Source organism: Ursus arctos, unplaced genomic scaffold (genome assembly GCF_023065955.2).
Source record: "Ursus arctos isolate Adak ecotype North America unplaced genomic scaffold, UrsArc2.0 scaffold_9, whole genome shotgun sequence".
In the NCBI taxonomy this organism is placed as follows: Eukaryota; Metazoa; Chordata; class Mammalia; order Carnivora; family Ursidae; genus Ursus; species Ursus arctos.
In genome coordinates this window covers 1,462,477-1,481,877 of record NW_026623111.1, presented here as the reverse complement: position 1 = coordinate 1,481,877, position 19,401 = coordinate 1,462,477, and the positions used below count along the sequence as shown (strand labels likewise).

General features: G+C 54.6%; 1 protein-coding gene across 1 annotated transcript in view; it reads left to right on the top strand.

The window, feature by feature from the left end:
• Positions 1 to 19,401, top strand: part of ZFYVE28 (zinc finger FYVE-type containing 28) — a 112,198-nt gene that overhangs the window by 72,195 nt on the left and 20,602 nt on the right. Inside the window, exons 7-8 of the mRNA XM_026485958.4 lie at positions 7,224 to 7,325; positions 13,020 to 14,291. Of these exons, the coding sequence (XP_026341743.3) occupies positions 7,224 to 7,325; positions 13,020 to 14,291 (1,374 nt within the window). The remainder of the gene's footprint in view (positions 1 to 7,223; positions 7,326 to 13,019; positions 14,292 to 19,401) is intronic.

The window sequence follows — 19,401 nt, the reverse complement described above, 5'->3', positions numbered from 1 at the left end:
CCACATGGCCTGTCCCGCCGCCCCTTGGAGGCCATCCAGCACCACGGGGGCCAGGCAGTATCCCGGGTCTTGGGGACACGAGGGACTTGTGGTCTCTTAGGCGGAACCTATTCTAAGCCCTGTGGCAGTGCTCAGACCCTTTTAGCCCATTTTAGAATAAAGGCAAAGCATCAGACAGCCTGAGCACGTGGTGTCCAGGTTCTCACCTGCCAGCCTGCTGAGCGAGTTCATTGAGCCTTTACTAGCCTACCCGTCAGCGCTGGTACAGACCCCGCGGTTACAGGACCGTGCCCTCAGGCCTTCCCGCTCTCACCGAGCAGCCCCCTGAGGCCACTTCTCCCTGACCAGCATCACTGCACCCTGTTTACAGACCATGGCTGCCCTGTGGACATCTGAACACTGCTCCTCCTCTGTCCCTTGGTCCTGGGAGGGAGAGTGAGGGTCGCATGGGCTGCGCCTTTGTCCCTGTGCCCCCCTCCTGGCAGCACTGCGTGGGGTCCCCTTGGGGTCCCCTAGGGCAGGAGGGAAGGCTCCGAGTCACAGCGAAGGGAGGCAGATTTTGGAGTTGGAGCGAAGGGAGAGGAGGTGCAGGGAGGACGGCCAAGAAGTAGGAACAGATGCAGGAGCCCAAAGCCCAGAGTTTAGGGAGAAGAGGTGCTCGGCTTGGCTGGGCCAGGAGGGTGGCCACATGATGGCCACCCCAGGTCCACCTCAGACCCTCACCAGCCCTCCCTCAGAGACGGGGCTCTAGCCCCAGAGCCAGGCTGTGTGTCTGGGGCTCTGAGGTATATGAGGCTGCAACTGAAATTCTCCATCCTTCGGAAGTAGGGGTAGAGCAGTGAGCCGCCCCCTTCAGGGTCACTTCCCCCGGCGCCTGAAGCCCCCGCTCCTTCCTCATTGTCCACGGCAACATGACAGCTGCACAGGATGGGGCCCAGGACTTGCTCGGTCCTGTATAGGCCCAGCAAGCATGTGTTGAGCACCTGCTGTGTACCTGGCCCTGTGTTTGTCCCCAGGGATACTGGGATGCCCACGGGGCAGGTGCACAGGTAGGAGAGACAAGCAGTTGCCGTAGAGTGTTCTGGATGCTGGGGTAGGATAGGAGCTTGGAGCAGAGACCCTCTAGAGTGGACAAGAGCTGCGAGCATGAGGGGAGGCTCCCCGGGTCCTGGAGCAGAACTCCAGAAGCTGGGGTGGATGCTGGGCAGGCAGTGTGTGCAAAGGGGCGGAGGCAGCACCTCTGGCTGGAGGGAAAAGGGGCAGGCCACGGGACTTGTGCGGCCATAAAGCAACACTCTGGGAACAGCAGCCTTCCAGGGTCACATCTGTGAAGTGGGTTCCTGGGACTCCAGGTGACACTCAGGGAGCACTGGAACAGAGGGGGTTCTGGGGGTGAAGCCTCTCTGCTGCTCCAGCCCCTCCCTCTGCCTCCAGAAGCTCCAGCCCCTTCCCACCCGCCCAGCTCTGAGCTCTCCCGGGAACAGCACACCCTCCAAGATGGCATGGCCCCAACACAGGCAAGGAGACAGGTGCTGAGTGGCCAGAGGGGGCACAACCCAGCCCTGCCCGTACCTGATGACCACTGGGTTCTGTGGCCCTGGGGAGGCCTGCCTGAGGCAGAGGTGGTAAGCTGAGCTCTGAGAGATTGGCAGGGTTGGGGGAGGGCCGTGGGGGGGGTCCTGGAGGTTCAGGAGGAGGTTCAGAAGGAGGCCGGTCAGGCCCGGTACAGGGTGTCCACGGGGCTGGGGAGGGGTTTGGCCTCCACAGCCACCTTGGGTGCCAGCCCTGGGCCCTGGGCCCCACCGTCCACACTTCCCCTGCGCTCCCGGGGCCTGGCCCCCCTGACTTAGCATCACATCCCTGCTGGTGGTGGAGACGCGGGGGACACGTCCTGGGGGAAACTGAGACTCCACAAGGTTCCGAATGTGACACAGTGGTTCCACTTGAGGATTTATCTTAAAACAGTTGGTGTCGATGAATAAAGAAATTAACAGAAGCAAGTGAGTGACCCCATCGGGGTGGACCTGGTTACTTGGGCCTGCCTGCAAGTCTCCCTTCACCACCCCCCTCCACTGCTGGTCCAGCCCTGGCCTCTGCTCCATCCTCTACACTTGCCCCCTGCACTGTGAGAGCGACACCCTCTTCCCGAGCTGCATCCCAGGCTGACCTGCCTAGAACCACCAAGACCCCAGACCCTGCTCCCGCTCCAGCTGCAGCCCACTCCCCACTCCCACTCCTGCCCCACTCCCCCCTCCCGCAACAGGGCCAGCTCTGCTCCTCCCCTTCCCCTCCTCTGACTCCCCTCCTCTCCCTTCCCTCCCCCTCCCTTTTTCCCCCTTCCCCTCTTTCTCCTTCCCCCTCCCCCATTCCCCTCTCCTCACTCCCCTCCCCTTCTGTTTTCCCCCCTTCCTCTTTTCCCTCCCCTCCTCTCCCCTCTTCCCCCTCCTTTCCCCTCCCCTTCTCCCCCTTCCCTCTTCCCCCTCCTCTGCCCTCTCCTCTTCCTCCTCCTTTCCCTCCCCTCTCATCCCCTCACTCCCCTTCCCCCTTCCTTTTCTCTCCACCTCCCCCCAGAAGGGCCATCCCTTCCCCTCTCTCATTTTCCCTCCCCCTCCCACCCACATCCATCCTTCAGTCTTACCACCAGAATTTTCCAGAAGCTGCTGTCCCATGGGGGTCTCTGGCCTCCCTTTTTTTCCTTGTCAACCTGCTTCCCCACGAGAGACACCCCCTGCCCAGCTCCTTCCCAGTCTCCCAGTTTCCACACAACCTGCCTCACCTGCAGCCCCTTCTCCTACAGGTGTTTACCTCTAGCAAGGTTGCATGTGTACTCTAGACTCTTGTTTTTTAAAATACATTATTCAGGTATAACGGACACACCACATCATTCACCCACTTGAAGTGTATAATTCAGTGGTTTTCAGTAAATTTACAGAGTAGTGCAACCATCACCATGAATTTCAGAATATTTTCATCACCCCAAAAAGATACCCCTCCCCCCCAGCTGTCACCTCCACCCCTACAATCCTGGCTCTCCAGCGTAAGGAAGCCACAGATCTGTTTCTGTGTCTGTAGATTTGCCTGTTTGTGATATTTCATGTAAATGGGATTTGTGTTATTTTCGCATCTCCCCACGAGCCTGGCAGCGCTATTGTGAGGAATGCTCACGGCCTGTTTTCCCTCAGAGTCCTTAGCGCTTGGCAGGTGGTGGCACAACTTTCGCAGAATTTGGTTGCATTGACCTGACAGGGCACAGGCTGTATTTACAAAGATTTTTACTGAAGTTTATTTTTAATCATGAAAATCTGAGGGGGTGGGTGTCCAGAATTAAGGGATTGTTTAAAAACAATACTCCAGCCACTTTAGGTAACATTGGTGAAAAATCCTAAAAGCCATGGAAAAACAGTCCTAGTGTGTTGAGTATGAAAAATTGTACCAAACACTGTGTCTCTACTTAACAAGACTTCTTAACATGATAGCTATAACTTCTGTAAACAGAATCAAAGCAATAAATGTTAAATTTTTGGTGTGGTAAAACAGACATAACACAAAATGTACCACTTTCACCCTTTTTGAATGTACATCAGTGACGTTAAGCACATTCATATTGTTGTACCACTACGACCACCGTCTCCAGAACTTTCCCATCATCCCAAATGGAAACTCTGTTTCCATTAAACACTAACTCCCTGCTCCCCCCCCCCCGGCCCCCGGTACCCTCTAGTCTACTTTTTTCCTATGAGTTTGACTCCTCTAAGGACCTCATGTAAGTTGAAGCACATAATATTTGTCGTTCTGTGTCTGGGTTGTTTAACTGAGCAGCATGTTTTCATGGTTCATCCACACGGCATGTAGGAACTTCATTCCTTTTTAAGACCAAATAATATTCCATCATATATACTTAAATATTTTAAAGAAGAGATTTCCAATAACATCCAAAAGAAAAAAGTACCTAGGAGTAAATTTAACCAAGGAAGTGGAAAACAGGTACACTGAAAACGACAAACATTCTTGAAAACAACTAAAGACCCAATTAAATGAAAAGATAGCCCATGTTCATGGATTGGAAGGCTTACTGTAGTTGAAATGATGCTGCTCCCCAAAGTTATATATAGATTCAATACATTTCCTATAAAAACTACCTTGGCTATTTTGTTTTTTTTTTTGCAGAAACAGAAAAGATCCTCAAATTCATATGGAACCACAATGGGCCTTGAATAGCCCAAACAATATTGAGAAAGAAAAACAAAGTTGGAGAACTCATATGTCTTGATTTCAGAACTTACTACAAAGTTATGATAATCAAAAGTGTGGTACTATCAGAAGGATAGACCAACGGAAAAAAATCAAGACAACAGAAATAAGCCAAATATCTATAGCCAACTGGTTTTTGACAAGGGGGCCAAGACCATTCAATGAGGAAGTTAGTCTCTTTAACAAATGATGCTGGGACAACTGGATAGTCATACACAGAAGAACAGAGTTAGGCCCTGTGATGATTAATTTTATGTGTCCACTTGCCTAGGCCACAGTATCCACATATTTGGTCAAACACCTGTTTGGATGTTGCCCTAAGATATTTTAAAAATGAGATTAACATTTAAATCTTGAGCAATGTAGATTATCCTTCATAATGTGAGTGGGTCTCACCCAATCAGTTGAAAGCCTTAAGAGAAAACAGACAGAGCTCCCCAAGTAAGGGAATTCTACGTCCAGACTGCCGTCAGACTCACGCTGCAGCATCAATTCTTCCCTGAGTCTCTGGGTCTCTAGCCTGCCCTCCCACTCTGCAGAGTTTGGACGTGGCTGCCATCCACAGTCGTGTGAACCAGTTCCTTAAAATAACTCTCTCCAAAAAAAAACAACCCAAAAAAACCCAACCAACCAACCAAAACTCTCTCCCCTCTCCCTACGCACACTCACACACATACTCCCACACATACACCCTATTGGTTCTGTTTCTCTCGAGAACTCTGACTAATATAGGAGGTAAATCTTCACATTTTCTGGCTCAGCAGTAGATTCTTAGATTTGACACAAAAAGCACGAATGACAAATGAAAAAATAGGTAAATTGAACTTCATTAAAATTAAAAACTTTTGTGCATCAAAGGACATTATGAGGACAGTGGAAAGGTAACTTGAATGGGAGTGGGGGCTCAGTTTTCCTCTCATGCTGGGTATCCTCCCCATGCCCACCTGACTGAGCCAGCCCACCCCCCTGGACCCCGCATGCACCCAGCAGGCCCCTCCTCCCTCCACCTCTGCCAGGCTCAGCCCGGGGTTTGCCTTGCCCCTCCTCGGCAGTGGCAGGAGCACGGGCCTGGGTGACCTGTGGAGACTCCGTGTTGAGAACCCTCCTAAGTAATGGGTTTGTTCCTGAGGCTTCAGACCAGCCATGGTCAGCCCCAGGCCTGGTTTTCATGGTACTGATGGGGCAGCCGGTGTCCTCCCTGGGACCCAGGAGAGGAGTCGGGCTCCCTCCCTGCCCCCTTTGCTACTTTCTGAAGGACGAGATTGCCAGGAAGCCTGGGCCCACCCCCCCCCCTTCTGCCTGTTTTCATGGCCTTTGTGCCAAGACCACTGATTCACACGTGTAGTTAAGGTTCTATCTTGGGAAGTTGTCCCTCGAACACTGTTAATTTAACCAGAACTGTCAGCTCATGTCAGACCCATAGAACAGACTAAAAGGAATGGAAGGCTGGCCGGGGTGTCCTCTGCTCTCCGTCCGGTCCTGTGCTCAGGACAGCTGCTCTTGGCAGCCCCGACCCTCCTGCTGCCCCAGGAGGTAGCACAGACCATGTTTTTCCTGTGACTTATGAATCTTTCTTTGTGCACATGGAATCTGATCTTTTTAAGGGGAAACAGTCCATTCAGTTTTACCATTTTCTTCTCCCTGCACTGGATGCATTTCTGAGCTAATGAGGACTCCATGTTGGAGGGTGATGACCTGACCCCAGTGCAGACATGGGGGCAGTTCCCCATTTATGCAAACAAATTCATGAGTCCCTCCCCCATGCTCTGACAAGGAAGCAAGGAGCAGGCGCTGTGTGTGTGAGTGTTCATTCCCTGGGCACCTCGATGTGAGCTGTCTGGTCCTGGGAGCCCCAGGAGGAGGCACCCACGGAAGGGTCTTCCAGAGACGGGTTTGCTTTTGGAGAGCAGATCTGGACAAGATGGTGGGGCATGCTCAGAGCTGGGCAGGACTGTGCAGTGCATGGCGGGATCGCCACAGGGAATGAATGAGGTGCTGCCTGTGGGACTGGGACCCTCTGGAGGGGTATTTGAACAGAGCCAGATGGGGCACCAGCCGCTGGTCAGGGGAGAGAGAGTGCATCCCGCCTGGGGGTGACAAGGCTGTCTCCAGTCTTGACGGGTGATGGAGCATGAGCCAGACCTCTAGGAGGGAAAGGAGGCTTAGGGACAGGCTGGGCAAAGGGTGGGGGGGGGCACGAAGCACACAGCTCACTGTGGGGGGCTTCCCAGGGTTCCGGATGGGCAGGGCAGGGGGGACTGGGACTGGATTGTCACAGCGTGCTGTGGGTCCAGGAGGCAGGAGAGGCTGTGGTCAGTGAGTTGGAAGGACTCACTCAGGGCAGCCTCTGAGCTTCAGGTGTGGATGGGGGTGAGTAAGGTCCGAGTCTGGGAGTCCCGTGGGAGGCTGGGAGGGCAGCCTGGAGGCCACGTTGTGAGAAGTCCCACCCAGTGCCAAGGGTCCCTGAGATGCTCCTCCAGCCTTCCTGGGATCCCCACCAAGGCCCAGCCCCGGAGGCTCAGCATCTACGTGCATTGGCGGCAGGGCTGTGGGCGGGAGGGTGGCAGGGCCGCCGGCTCTCACTTCCCACTCCTCTGTCCCGCCTGCAGTAGATGGCGCACCTCTGATTCTCATAGGCCTCTGCACGTGTGTGAAACTTAAACACAAATCCAAAGTTTCCGTTTTCAGGGAGGTGGTTTTCGTGACAAATCTTGAAGCTGGTTTATCCGACTGCAGCAGTGATGTGAACAGATACATTGTATGATTATTTTATGAACCCTCAAATGAACATCAGCTAAGCAGCTTCCGAAGATGACGAACTCTGAGTAATTGTCAGAGCTTTTTTCCAAACATATTTAAGATTCAATCATAAGAGGTGAGGTGTGTGTGGTCTCAGAGTCCCTGGCTGGGGTCTGCGCTCACCCCAGGGGCTACAGGGCCTCACGCCATCGTGGCTTTTGTCTTGAATGCAGTGGCCTCGTGGTCTACGCGGACGGACCCCTGAACTTGGACCGCAAGGCAGAAGACATGTCCGAGCTATTCCGGCCCTTCCACACGTTGCTGCGGAAAATAAGGTGGGGGGGCAGTGCTTGGGGAGGGTGGGGGAAGGGTCGTAGGGGAGGGGCGGAAAGGGAATACTGAAGTCCCTGCTGGCCCCCAGCCCTGCTTTCTGTGAGGACGGGTGGGGCTCTTCCCAGTTCTTTCTGCCCAAGTCAGAGGTGCTGCAACCTTGGTCCTTGGCTTTAGTTACTGGTTTATAATGTTGAGAGCCCCCATGTAAAGCCCCACACGCTTGTCTCCCCACAGAACCAAGCTCTTTGTTCTTGGCCGGTAACAGTATGACTTTAGGTACAAAGGTCACATGACCGTAGCCGCCATGGCTGAGGGCTCCAGCGCTGGGCCCTCTGTGTGAGAGGGAGAGGCTGGGAAACGGGGTGATGTGGGTGCCCCCAGGACAACACAGCCTGCAGGGGAGGGCTGTCCCCTGGCCCAAGCGGGGACGGGGTTTTCGTGGGTGCTCCCACCAGTGTAGGGGTGAAGTGCCCAACTCTCTTGAGCACCAGCGCCTGTCCCATGCTGCGGCTTGCCCTGGCTCCTCCAGGGATCCCAGGCAACGGGCTCACTTGGCCTGTGCCTCGGCCCCCTGTGTGCTGCCCTGTGAGCTTGGTGGTGCCTGGTGTGGGTGACTGTCCTCTGCTCTAAGGGGATCCCCTCAGCCTTCAGCTGTAACAGGCCTCAAGCCAGCCCCCTCCACCTTGCACCTCCCGACAAACCCTCACTTCCCACCGGCGTGGAACTCTCCCCAGGGGCGGCTCCTCTGAGCTGAAAGCACCCAGCCGTAGCCTCCTGGACGGATGGCTCAGCAGGAGGCTCTGGGCCCTGGTCCTCCGAGCTCCTCCCTGGCCCTGTGGCCTTGGACTCCGAGGTCTTTCTTACTGTGGCCCCGGTCTCTGGAAGCTCCCTTCCGTGCCTTTGGTGGAGCTGATGACCCCATGGACCCCTGCATGGACTTCCTCGGTCCAGCAGGACTGCCCAGCCCAGGGCAGCCCCGGGCCAGCTTTCCTTTCCTGCTGCCAGTTCTTGCAGACAGGTGGAGAGTCCCCTGCTCCAAGCTGCCCTTGGCCCCATGAGGAACCACAAGTGCTGTGAACCAGACGGCTGGGTTGTCCTCGGAGAGTCACTGGCCAGGGGGTGGGCGAGGCACAGCCTGGGTCCTGTGATGGGTGCTTGGTCCAGATCGTGGCCCATCTGAGAGACGGCTGCTGCTGCTTCCCTCGCGCCCGGACTGGCTGTGAGCATTCTGGGCAAACTGTGACCCTGGACCCAGAGGCAATTGCTGCCGTCCTCCCTGGCCTTCTGGTGATGAAAGAGGAGAGATGGCTGATGGGAAGAGCAGGGCATGGGGCACAGACAGGGTGCCTTGTGGGGGAAGGGCCAGTGCGTGGGGATGGAGGGGGGCGGCCCCGGGTGCTGGGACTTGGTTGGGGGAGCGGTCCAGAGCATCAGAGACAGGTGGGATATGCTCTCAAGTCTGACATACATGATTGGAATCGGAAGGAAGAGGGGCACTTGGCTGGCTCAGTCAGGGGGCGTGCGACTCTTGATCTCAGGGCTGTGAGTTTGAGCCCCACACTGGGTGGAGAGATCACTTAAAAAAAATAAAATCTTAAAAAGAGAAAAGGAAGGAATTTTCCAAAACTGAAGAGAAATCTCTGTCTGCAGACCCAGGACACTCAAGAACTACAAGGAAGATAAATATAAGCAGACGTAGGTCTATCACAGTAAAACTGCTGCAAACAAGAAGAAAATCTTAAACACAGCCAGAGAAAAAGGACCTATTTCTGGGAAAAGAACGTAAGATTGACAGCTGTCACCTGAGAAACAAACGAACAGCGGGAGCCTGATGGCAACAGAGTGATGCTGTTTCAAGTGCTGGAAGAAAACGTCCGTGCACCATGACGGCAAAATGGTGAGTTATTGAAAAGCAGAGAGTTGAAGGGATACAGCAGCGGCCTGCCCACGGAGAAGAGGTAATTGGAGTTCTTCTGGCAAAGGCAAACGCCCAGATACAAATGTGGAAATGCAGGAGAGACTGAAGAAATCCATGTGGGTGGACGAGAATAAGTGTGCGTCGTGCAGAACAATCTTGGCCATGTCTTGTGGAGTTCAGATTACACATAGCATCGTTAACATTTGAAACTAAAATCAACGTTTTGCTACATTCATTTTTTAAAAGAGGAAGAAGAAAAACCAAATCATTTTGAAATTACAGTATAAGAATTGAAAAATTCAATACCTATTTTATGATAAAAACATCTCATAGCAAATTAGGAGTCAGCAGGATTTTCTTAATCTGATAAGAGACATGCGTGTACCTGCACACACACACACACACACACACACACGCATGAAGTTGAATCCTCCTGTCACACCGTACACAAAAATTAACTCAGAGTGGATCCAGGACAGACATGTAAGACCTGAGACAGTAAGAGTCTTACAAAACTATGTTGGACAAGTGTTCTATCACCTCGCATCTTGGAAATGATTTCTTAGACAGGACACCAAAGACACAGGAGACAAAAGAAAAAATAGACAAATAGGACTTGAAAGAATTTAAATTTTGTGCATCATGAGACACTCTCAACAGAGTAAAGAGGCAGCCCACTGGTTGGAGAAAATATTCTCACATCTTATATCTGATAAGGGATCGATATCCAGAGCCTATAGAGAACTCTTAAAACTCAACAAGAAAACCCAAACAACCTGATTCAAAAAGGCACAGGATCTGAACAGACGTTTCTCCGAAGATGTATGAATGGCCAACAAGCACATGAAAAGATTCTCAGCACCATTACCTGTCGGAGACATGCAGATCAAAACCACAAAGAATTTCCACTCCCACCCGGTAGGATGGCCTCCCAAGCAAACAACAATAAAAGTACCATGTGTTGGCAAGAATGTGGAGAAATTAGAATCCTGTGCCCTGCTGCTGGGAGTGCAAAATGGCATGGCCGCTGTGGGAGAGCTCTGTGGAGGTCCCTCAAAAAATGAAAACCAGCATTGTCAGATGACCCAGCAATTCCATGTCTGCGTATATCCCCAAGAGAACTGAAAGTAGCATCTCAGAGAGATATGTGTATGTCCGTGTTCTGAGAAGCATAATTCATAGCAGCTAAGACGTGCAAGCAGTCCAAGTGTCCACTGATGGATGAGTGGATAAACAAAATGTGGTCCATCACACAAGGGAATGTTGTTCAGCATAAAAAGGAACTCCTGCCACCGGCCACCGCACAGATGAACCTCGAGGACGTGCTTGGTGAAATAAGCCAGCCACGAAAAAGACAAACTATGTATGATTCCAGTTATCTGAGGGACCTAGACTAGTCAGAATCATGGACACAGAGAACGGGTGGTGGGTGTCAGGGGCCGGGGGAGGGGAGCGTGCCATTAGTGTTTGTGGAGACAGAGCTTCAGGTTTACAAGATGACTGCGTTCTAGGAGCAGATGGAGGTGACAGTTGCGCTAGGATGTGAATGTATTCAGTGCCACTGAAGTGTCACTTAAAATGGTTAAGATGGTAAATTTCACGTCATAGGTATTTTATCACAATAAAAAATTTAAATATCTCCTGCAATAATGTCAGTACATATCAGCTGTGCAAGCCTAAATCTAAAGTTATCTAAGCCCTCCGTTGTATGTTATGAAACGTTACTAACATAAATGTTGAAGAGGTAAAGAGAGAGCGAGTCCATGTAGGAGTGGAGAACACGTGTGCTTTCTGCTGTAACAGAGCCGACAGCCATGCAGGGATGGAGCGGCTTCCGACCCCGTCAGCAGAACGGAGCCTAGAAACAGACCAACACGTCTGCGCCTCCCTGATTTATGGTAAAGGAGACAGGGCAGTGGGGGATGGTTGCTGTTTTCCAGTAAAGGGGCCGAGTCAGCACATATCCAGGTAAGGAAAAACATGTTTGGATCCTTACCACAAACACACACAAGAATCAACTGCGTAGAGATCGCAGATACACACGTGGAAAGTAAGACAATGAAGACTGCAGAGGAGAACGGCAGGAACATCTTGGTGACCGTGGAGTAGGCAGATTGCTTAAACAGAAAAGTACATCAAGGAAAATGTGACTTTTTGAACTTTATTGAAATTTAAACTTCGTTTCTTCAGAAGGTACCATTAAGAGAAGGAAGCAAAAAGCCCCAGAGCTGGAGAACATACCCAACAAAGAACTCAAGTCCAAAACATAAAGAACTCCTGTCCATCCGTAAGAACAAGAGACATAACCCAACTAAAAATGGGCAGAAGACCTGAAAGCGCCTCACACAGGGCACATCGAAGGGCAGCCAAGCGTGTACGCCGTTGCGCATTCATCAGCGGGCTAAGCAGTTGCACGTGGAAAACGCCCAAGCGCTGGCGGTGCCTGCGCGCAGGCCTGGGAGCCGCGGGGGGGCGTCCGGGGTGCACAGTGTGCGTTCCCGAGGGAGACGCTCAGAGAGCGTGAGGGCGCAGCCAGAGCCCAACAGGTGTGGAACATTCCTACCCATGAGACCGGACCATGGACAGCACCGAGCCTCACCAAGTAGGGTCGCGGATCCAGCAAGATAAAACCAGCGGAACCCTCTATCGGATTTGGATTTCAGATAAACAGTGAACACTTTCTTAGTGCAAGAATGTCCCACATGCTCTCCATTTGGGACCGTATTCTAAAAAATACTCATATGCTTAAGAAGTATTTGTTGTTGATCTGAAACTCAAATTTAACTGGGCACCCCGCATTTCCTGTGCATTGCCAAACACAGCTGCCTCTAGAGAGTGGACAGCACATTCCCACTGACACAGGGGACGAAAAGAGGCAAGACGGCCTCTGTCTTTGCAAGTCAAGGTGGTGGTGATGGCGGGGCGTGAGCGGGAGGGCCTGTGAGGGCCTGCGAGCCTGCTTCACGCTCTGCCGTCAGATCTGGGTGCTCTCTGCCTGGGCGCACTCAGTTTATGAAGAGTCACCAGCTGTATGTTTCTGGGAAGTACACTTTCTGTGCATTTCCAAGACTGCACGGGACTCTTTAACCTGGACTCAGACCTGCGCTGGCAGAGAGCAAAGCACATCTGTCCAGAGCTGCTCCCGACTCATCCCAGGCATTGCCACATTAACTCCCTCCAGGGCTCTGGTTTGGTACCCCTTCCTCCAGGAAGCCTCCCCAGACTAAGTCAGGTGTGTTGCTGTGCCCTCCTGCCCGTAGGCATTTTCCTTTGCTGTAGTTGTGATGCAATCATCATTCACAGAGACAGTGTTTATTACCTGCATCTTCCAATGTGGCCCCCAAGGGCGTGATATGGCTGAGCTGTGCCTGCACGTCTCCCCGCCTGGCACAGAGAGGGCGCTCAAGAAATGTGTGGAGTGAGAGCCTATATGTGAACCAACATTTTGTTTTTACTCCCAAAAGATTTTCTTGATGCAATGATCACATCCCTAAGAACCAGGGCTGCCTTGTTTTCCACACGAGTTTTCAGAGCCTCACTTTTAAGAAAGAAACCATCCGCACGGCCGCTCTCCAACCCGCGGCTTGGGAGGATCCCCGCGGACCGTGCGTCTCATTTCCTGGCGCAGGAAGGTGCCCTGTGCGTTTCATTGCGAGGGTCCGATAGCTTGTTGCTTCTCTGCTGATGCAGATGTCAAGGACGCTGCGTCCGCTCTCGGCCAGGGGGCTGGTGTGGCCTTTGGGACCCTCACCTGTGGTTTTTGTCTTGATGCTTGCAGGGATTTGCTGCAGACCCTGACTGAGGACGAGCTTCACACACTAGAAAGGAACCTCTGCATTTCCCAAGATGTTGAGTTCCCCATCCGGGCAGACGCTCAGGTGCCCCCAGCCCTGGCACCCGCCTTTCCCTCACCCCTTCCCGCCGAGGAGCTGCTCTCAGCCAAGGCCAAAAACCCGGAAGCGGAGCTGGCCTGCTCCATGCAGTACGATGACCAGGAGCTGGAGCAGCTCAACCGCATGGTGCACAGGGCTGGGGACGAGATGTCGTCCCTCCTCTCCCCGCCCAGCGCCTGCCAGTCCCTGGCGCACAGGCCAGGGGTGGAGGGCAGCCCCCGTGGGGAGGCATCCCCAGGCAGCGCACGGCTGCGGCCAGGCAGCGACGAGGAAGAAGGAAGGGTATTCTTCATGGATGACGTGGAGGGGGCCGCAGAGGCCCCGGGCGGCCCGTCTGGGTGGGTGGGCAGCGCCAGCGCTGACCCCCAGGAGAGGGGGCAGGGCGGGGGGCGCAGAGAGGCAGGGGTCAGCAGTCCCGCCGAGGCAGAGGAGGGGGACCTGAGCAATAACAATGACGTCCCTCACGACAAGATGTGGGCACTGGGCCCCAACTCCTGCAGCTGCCTGGACGTGCAGCCGCACCTGGATGGCTGGGAGGGGGGCGAGGATGCCGCAGAGACGGCCGAGATGATCGCCCACCGGACAGGGGGCATGAAGCTCTCAGCCACCGTCATCTTCAATCCCAAGTCGACGCCCGCCATGGACTCTACCGTCACCGCCCCGGAAGCTTCTGGAGATGGCATCTCCCTGTCAGAGCCCGCGGCTGAGGGGACAGACGGTGGCTCCCACAAACTCAGCACCGCGGCCACCAGCTGCCTCCTTAACTCCTGTGTGTGCTGCGGGGGCTGTGGGGGCGGCAGGGAGGACGCCACCGCCCAGAGTCTACGGGACAAGTGTGGCCCGGGAAGCATCATCAGCGCCTCGTACATTGGCTCCGCCAAGGCCAGCGCCAAGGGTCCAGCTGAGAGACAGGAGGAGGCCCGGCCTGTGCTGGAGGCGTTGCCCTCAGAGGACGCCCCTACTTCCAAGTGCCTGACACACACCTCGGGGCCTCAGCTGGACTCAGCAGACAGGTCACCTGGAGTGGGCAATGGCGCAAGTCTGAACAGGGAACCTCAGGCTGGACCGCAGGACAAGGGGCAGCCCTCGAAGGCCAGGGGGGAAAGTCAGCAGGGAGAGGCGGCCGAGGAGGAGCCTCAGCGCCAGTCGGGCTCCAGGTAAGAGCCGGCTCTGGCTGCGCCTGGATTCCTCTTTGCATTCAGGGCTCATTCCCTAAGTGTGGAGGCACTTCCACGGGGCTCTCAGGTGTGTGGGGGGAGGGGGAGGGGGGTGGTGGCTGGTCGGGGACTGACGCTGCAGGGAGTTCAGCAGCATGTATCAGGCCCTCCTGGGCCTAGTCGCTCAGTCCAGCGGAGAAATGTCCCCCAGTGAGCCCGACCGCTCTGCTTCTGATGTTACAGGCACCTTTCAGGTGATGTGGGCACAGCGCCAAGCCCTCGTCCCACCCCCTTTCCCCCGTGGCCCATCCTGGCCCCAGGTGATCCATGTCTGTCTGGGGGCAGGGCAGGCTCCGGGACTGGGCAGTGGCCACCTCTGAGCGTGCTTTCCACTTTGCTCACTGTCGTGGCCTTGGCCCAGCCCCCACCTGACCTGCGTGGCTGCTTAGTTCAGGTGGGGTTGCAGTTATCTGTGCAGATGCTCAGCCGTGAGTGTGGCGCCCCTGGGGGCCCGGCTGGGATCCTGGGACCGCCCTGGGCTCGCCCTAGGTATGTTCTCAGGCAGTGCCCCCAGGACTTTGTTCTCCTCTCCCCCCTCCTCCCCAGGGGAGCTCCTGTGCTCTCCTCCAGAGGCAGCAGACCAGGAAGGGTGGGTGGGTGGGTGGGTGGGCGTTCTGCAGGGCCTTTGGCACCTGCCCACCTCTTCTGACTCAAGGCCACTCTCCCTTCCCTTGCTCCCTGCACCCCGGATCTATCATGACGAAGCAGATTCAGTGAGCGTTGCCCCCACACCCGCCATGCGCCTGCTGCATCCTCAGCATTGGGAAAGGGGGTGCTGGACTCGCACGTGACTGTCGTATTGTCACAACCCCCGGTCCTCCCACCAGGGCCCTGCCGGCTGTGTCTGCCGGCAGGAGGTGGGAGGATGGGGAGGGGGATTCAGGCTGGAGGCCGGACACGGTCCCCGCGGCCACGGTCCCCCGGCAGTGTGTGACAGGGGCTGGCCCGGACCCCACGGGCATCAGGGCCGCCGTTCCACGTCCCCCATGCAGCTTCGCGTGGGGTCTGCAGTCACTCCCCACCCCTCCCCGAGCCCCGGGCCACCACTAACTTCTGTGTCCACGGATTTACCCCTTCTGGACAGTTCCATGCACAGAATCACACAATACATGAGCTTTTATGCCTGTCTCTGTTCCCTGAGCGTGATGTTTTCAAGGCTCATCAGTGTTGGAGCAAACGTCGTGGGGCATCTTTCCTTTTTTGTTTCTGAATAACATTCCGCTGGACAGACAGGCCGTGTTCTGTCCAGGTGTTGTGTGTACGTGTTGCCGTCATGAACACGCAGCTCTGCGTGACCACACTCCTGTGTGGTCAGAGGCTGTCTTTCTTCTGGGTGCGTACGCAGGAGGGCACTGGGTGGATCACAGGCTGAGGAGCTGTCAGCTGTTCCCTGGAGCCGTCGCGGTGCGTGCCCCCACCGGTCGTGCGCGAGGCTCCGCGTCCCCTATTCCTTGCCAGCCTCATTGTGGCCCAAACGTTGGTTAACCAGCTCCTTTGTCCTCAGGGCTTGTGCAGCCACGGGACTGGGAGCTCCCCTGGGACCGTGCCTCTCTCTGCGACTGCGCGCCCGCTGTGACAGCGGGTCATTCTACCCCATGTAGCACGAGATGCATGGAGATGGCCATTGACATTTAATTTAATTGTATAATTATCTCAAATATTTGCTTGGTTCCCAGTCAAATCTATGAAGTAAGGTGTATCCAGAGAAGTTTATCTCTTCACCTTGCTCTTCCTAAAGGTAACAGTTTTTAAATTTTTTAGTTTACCTTTCAATTTGAAAAACATAAGCAAAGATGTACACACACTCATTCCTGCCCCTCTGCCCCCCAGGGCCTCACCCTGTGAACGCTCTCGTCCGCCGTGCTCTCCTGGCCTTCTAGCCTGGAGGCCTGGCCATCGTAGTTTCTAGAGATGTGCTCACCTTCCCGTCCAGCCTCGTGACCCCCGTGTAGCTGAGCCAGCCGGCCCTCAGTCAGGTCTTACTGCTGGCCTTGTGTTGTGCCGGACTCTGCCGTTACACACGGCGCAAACGTCTTCTCCTATTTCTGATAAAGCCACTTTTGAGCTGTAAACCCAGCCTCCTCAGCCACGTCCAGAGGAACGAATTATCATCAGAACCTGCTGGATGGCTTTCTTCCTCAGGGCCCGCCGCACAGAGTTGATTATTGGTAAGTGAATCATTTCTCTGCAAGAATGATAGGAAATCATCAGAAATTCTTCGACGGGGTATGTGGATTTTTCAGTTTTTGACACCCCCCCCTTTTCCGGTCCAGCCCGTGGACACCTACTCTGTCTCCTGCTTTCCTGACATTTTCCCACGGTGGACACTGCTCGTTTGTGTCACGAAGATGGCTTCCCGGGCTCCTTCCAGCTTCGCTCAAATGGGGAGGCTGAGCTGAGCAAAGGAAAGAGAAGCCCCACCGTGGCCTTGAGGCAGTCTCATCTTCCGGGAAGCTTTTCCAGAAGGTGCAGAGGGCCTGAGGTGGGAAGAATGTGGCAGGTGGCCTGTGATCAGGACAGCCATGCGTCTGGGCCAGAACCTTGGACAGTGGTGTCTCCCCCCAACCCGCACCCCCCACCCCACCCTGACTGCACCAGGGGCAGCGGGAATCAGGTCAGCCAGGTGTCAGCAGATGGTGCCCATGGCCCACCAGCGGCAAACACGTCAGGAGAACCATTCTCTCACGTCACTAGCTGACCTCACGGAGCGTGATCGAATGCTAATGCGGAGGTGAGACAGCAGGGGTACCGTTAACTTGGACAGACACAAAAGACCAACCTCACACAGGCGGGAAGTTTGCCCAGATTCCAGTGGCCGGATTCCTGAAAGTCTGGGGTGTTGCTGTCCTCACAACGTCTCGAGACTTCACGTTAGAGACCGCGGGGCTCGAGAGCAGGGGCCGGTGATCATCCCTCCCGTTCTGCAGGTGGAGAGGCTGGTGCTTGTCTCGGCTCAGACCACCTGGAGAGGTGGCTGGCCTGCGGTCTCCTGACTGTCCACCGCCCCGCAGGTGCTTCTGTAATCCCGGGGACTGGCGGGTGGAAGAGTGAGCAGTGGGCCTGCTGCTGTGCTCCTGGGTCCCAGTCCTGCGGTCCCGTGAGGAGGGCAGTCAGGTGCAGCCTCACGCCTCTGCGAGCCACACAGAGCTGGCCCAGGCAGGAAGCACACAGAGCTGTGACAGAGGGTCTGCTCGTCCTGAGGACACAGGGAGTGAATTCTCCTGGGCAGCAGAAGTCAGGTGGAAGGACCCGGCCCTGGGGTCTCTGCCAGGCTGGCCGGAGGGTCTGGGCCGGAGAAGCCCCCTCTGGGGTATTCCCCCAGGCGCCACATTCAACCCACTGCACCGCGAACCAATTCCATCCGTGCTGTTGCCAGGGTTCTGGGACATGGCCCCCTGCAAAGTTCTCAGCGGAATGTTCCAGAACCATGCATCCTTCAGCTCTTTTTACTGGCTTCTCTCCTTCCTTTTCAGGAAAAGTTAGGATCTTTTTAAAGGGAAAGTTAGCATTTTTAAAAAGCTTGTTGTTCCATGTCTAAACTTACCTCACTGTTCCAGAACCTTTCATGCTCATGAAGCCTGAATAAGCCACTTGTCTACAGCATGGAAGCTCGACCTGTTTTTGTCCTTTCCGCAGACATCCGACTAGAGCGTTTCCATCCTGCTGCCTTCTTGAAAAAATACCGTGGGCTCTCTTTTTTCCTATTATAAACATGGTCCCCATTCATTGTAAAAACTTGAAAACATAAGAACAGAAGGAAATAAAAATCACCCCGAATCCTACAAGCAGTTTTATTTTTTTCACTACATATTATGATAATTTCTCTGTAAAGCGCTTGGAAAACACTATTTCCATTGAATTCTACTGTGTCCTAAGGACATACAGACATACCTAGTTCATTCTACATTCTCCCATTTCCATGAGTCTTCTGTGTTAAGTTAGCCTTGTGGCCCCTCTCCCTTAGGTGTCTGCCCCTGGGGTTATGTCTTTAGAGCCGATCCTTGGTAGGGTCACCACGGCAAAGGTGTGGAAAGTCTCTGGGGCTCTTCCTGCCACGTACAGGCCGATCGCTCTCCAGACACACACTGACTTATTGATTTATCATGCAGCGGGGTGCCCCTCCCCTGCCCTGGGACTTGAGAGGTGAAACACGAAACCCCGGTTGTTGGAGTTGGCTTTCCTCTGATGGTCGGTACCCTGCGTACTTCTTTCCTACCCGTGTGTGAAGCGACCGCTCCTGTCTTCCGCCTGTTTTCCAACTGGGTTTTCATGACTTGTTTACTGACTCGAAAGCGTTCCCTCTGTCTCGTGCATCTGCTGTGGACAGATTTACCCCACGTGTTCCTTGCCCCCTGATTTCATGTGTTGATGTCTTTCGATTTACAGAAGCCTTCATTTTGTTTTGTGTAATTAAATTTATGAAAATTCTAGAGAAACCTTGTGGTTCTTGCTTTTCTTTTTCTCCTCTGGTTGGCTGTGCACCTGCCATCGCTCCTCACCCCAAGGCCAGGGCATCGTCTCCTCTCCCGCTTGTGTGCTGTGGCTTTCTTTGTTTTACCACTAACTCTGAGCCAGTTTCGGAGGTCCGGGTGGTTTTGCCTTCTGAGACTGTCTCTGACCGTCGGGGCTGATGGCCATCCCGACGCACAGGCAGGGTCACTCGGTCTGTCTTCGGGCACCTTGTTGCCTGTCCCACCTTGGAGGCCTGCTTTGCAGTATTCGTTTCTCCAGCTGCATCTGAGAGTCTGGCTGGCAGCTCCCCTGGCCCTCCCTCATGCAGTTGATGGGCCTCCCTGGCTGCTGTTTTGGGTCAAATGGTAAGAATCTGGAAGGGCTGTCCTCGGCACAGGCTTCTAAGCCTCTGCTCTGCACCGGCGAGCTCTGACCAAGTACTCTGTCCTTACAGAGGGGAACTGCTGGCGTGCCTCACCTGTTGTGCTTCCTCACCTGTTTGGGTAGTGGTATCGGAGGACCTGTCCCCTGCACCTGCAGATGCAGTGAGAGGCTGGATCCAGGGGAGGGAGGGCACCTGGGGCTGGGTGCTTGACTT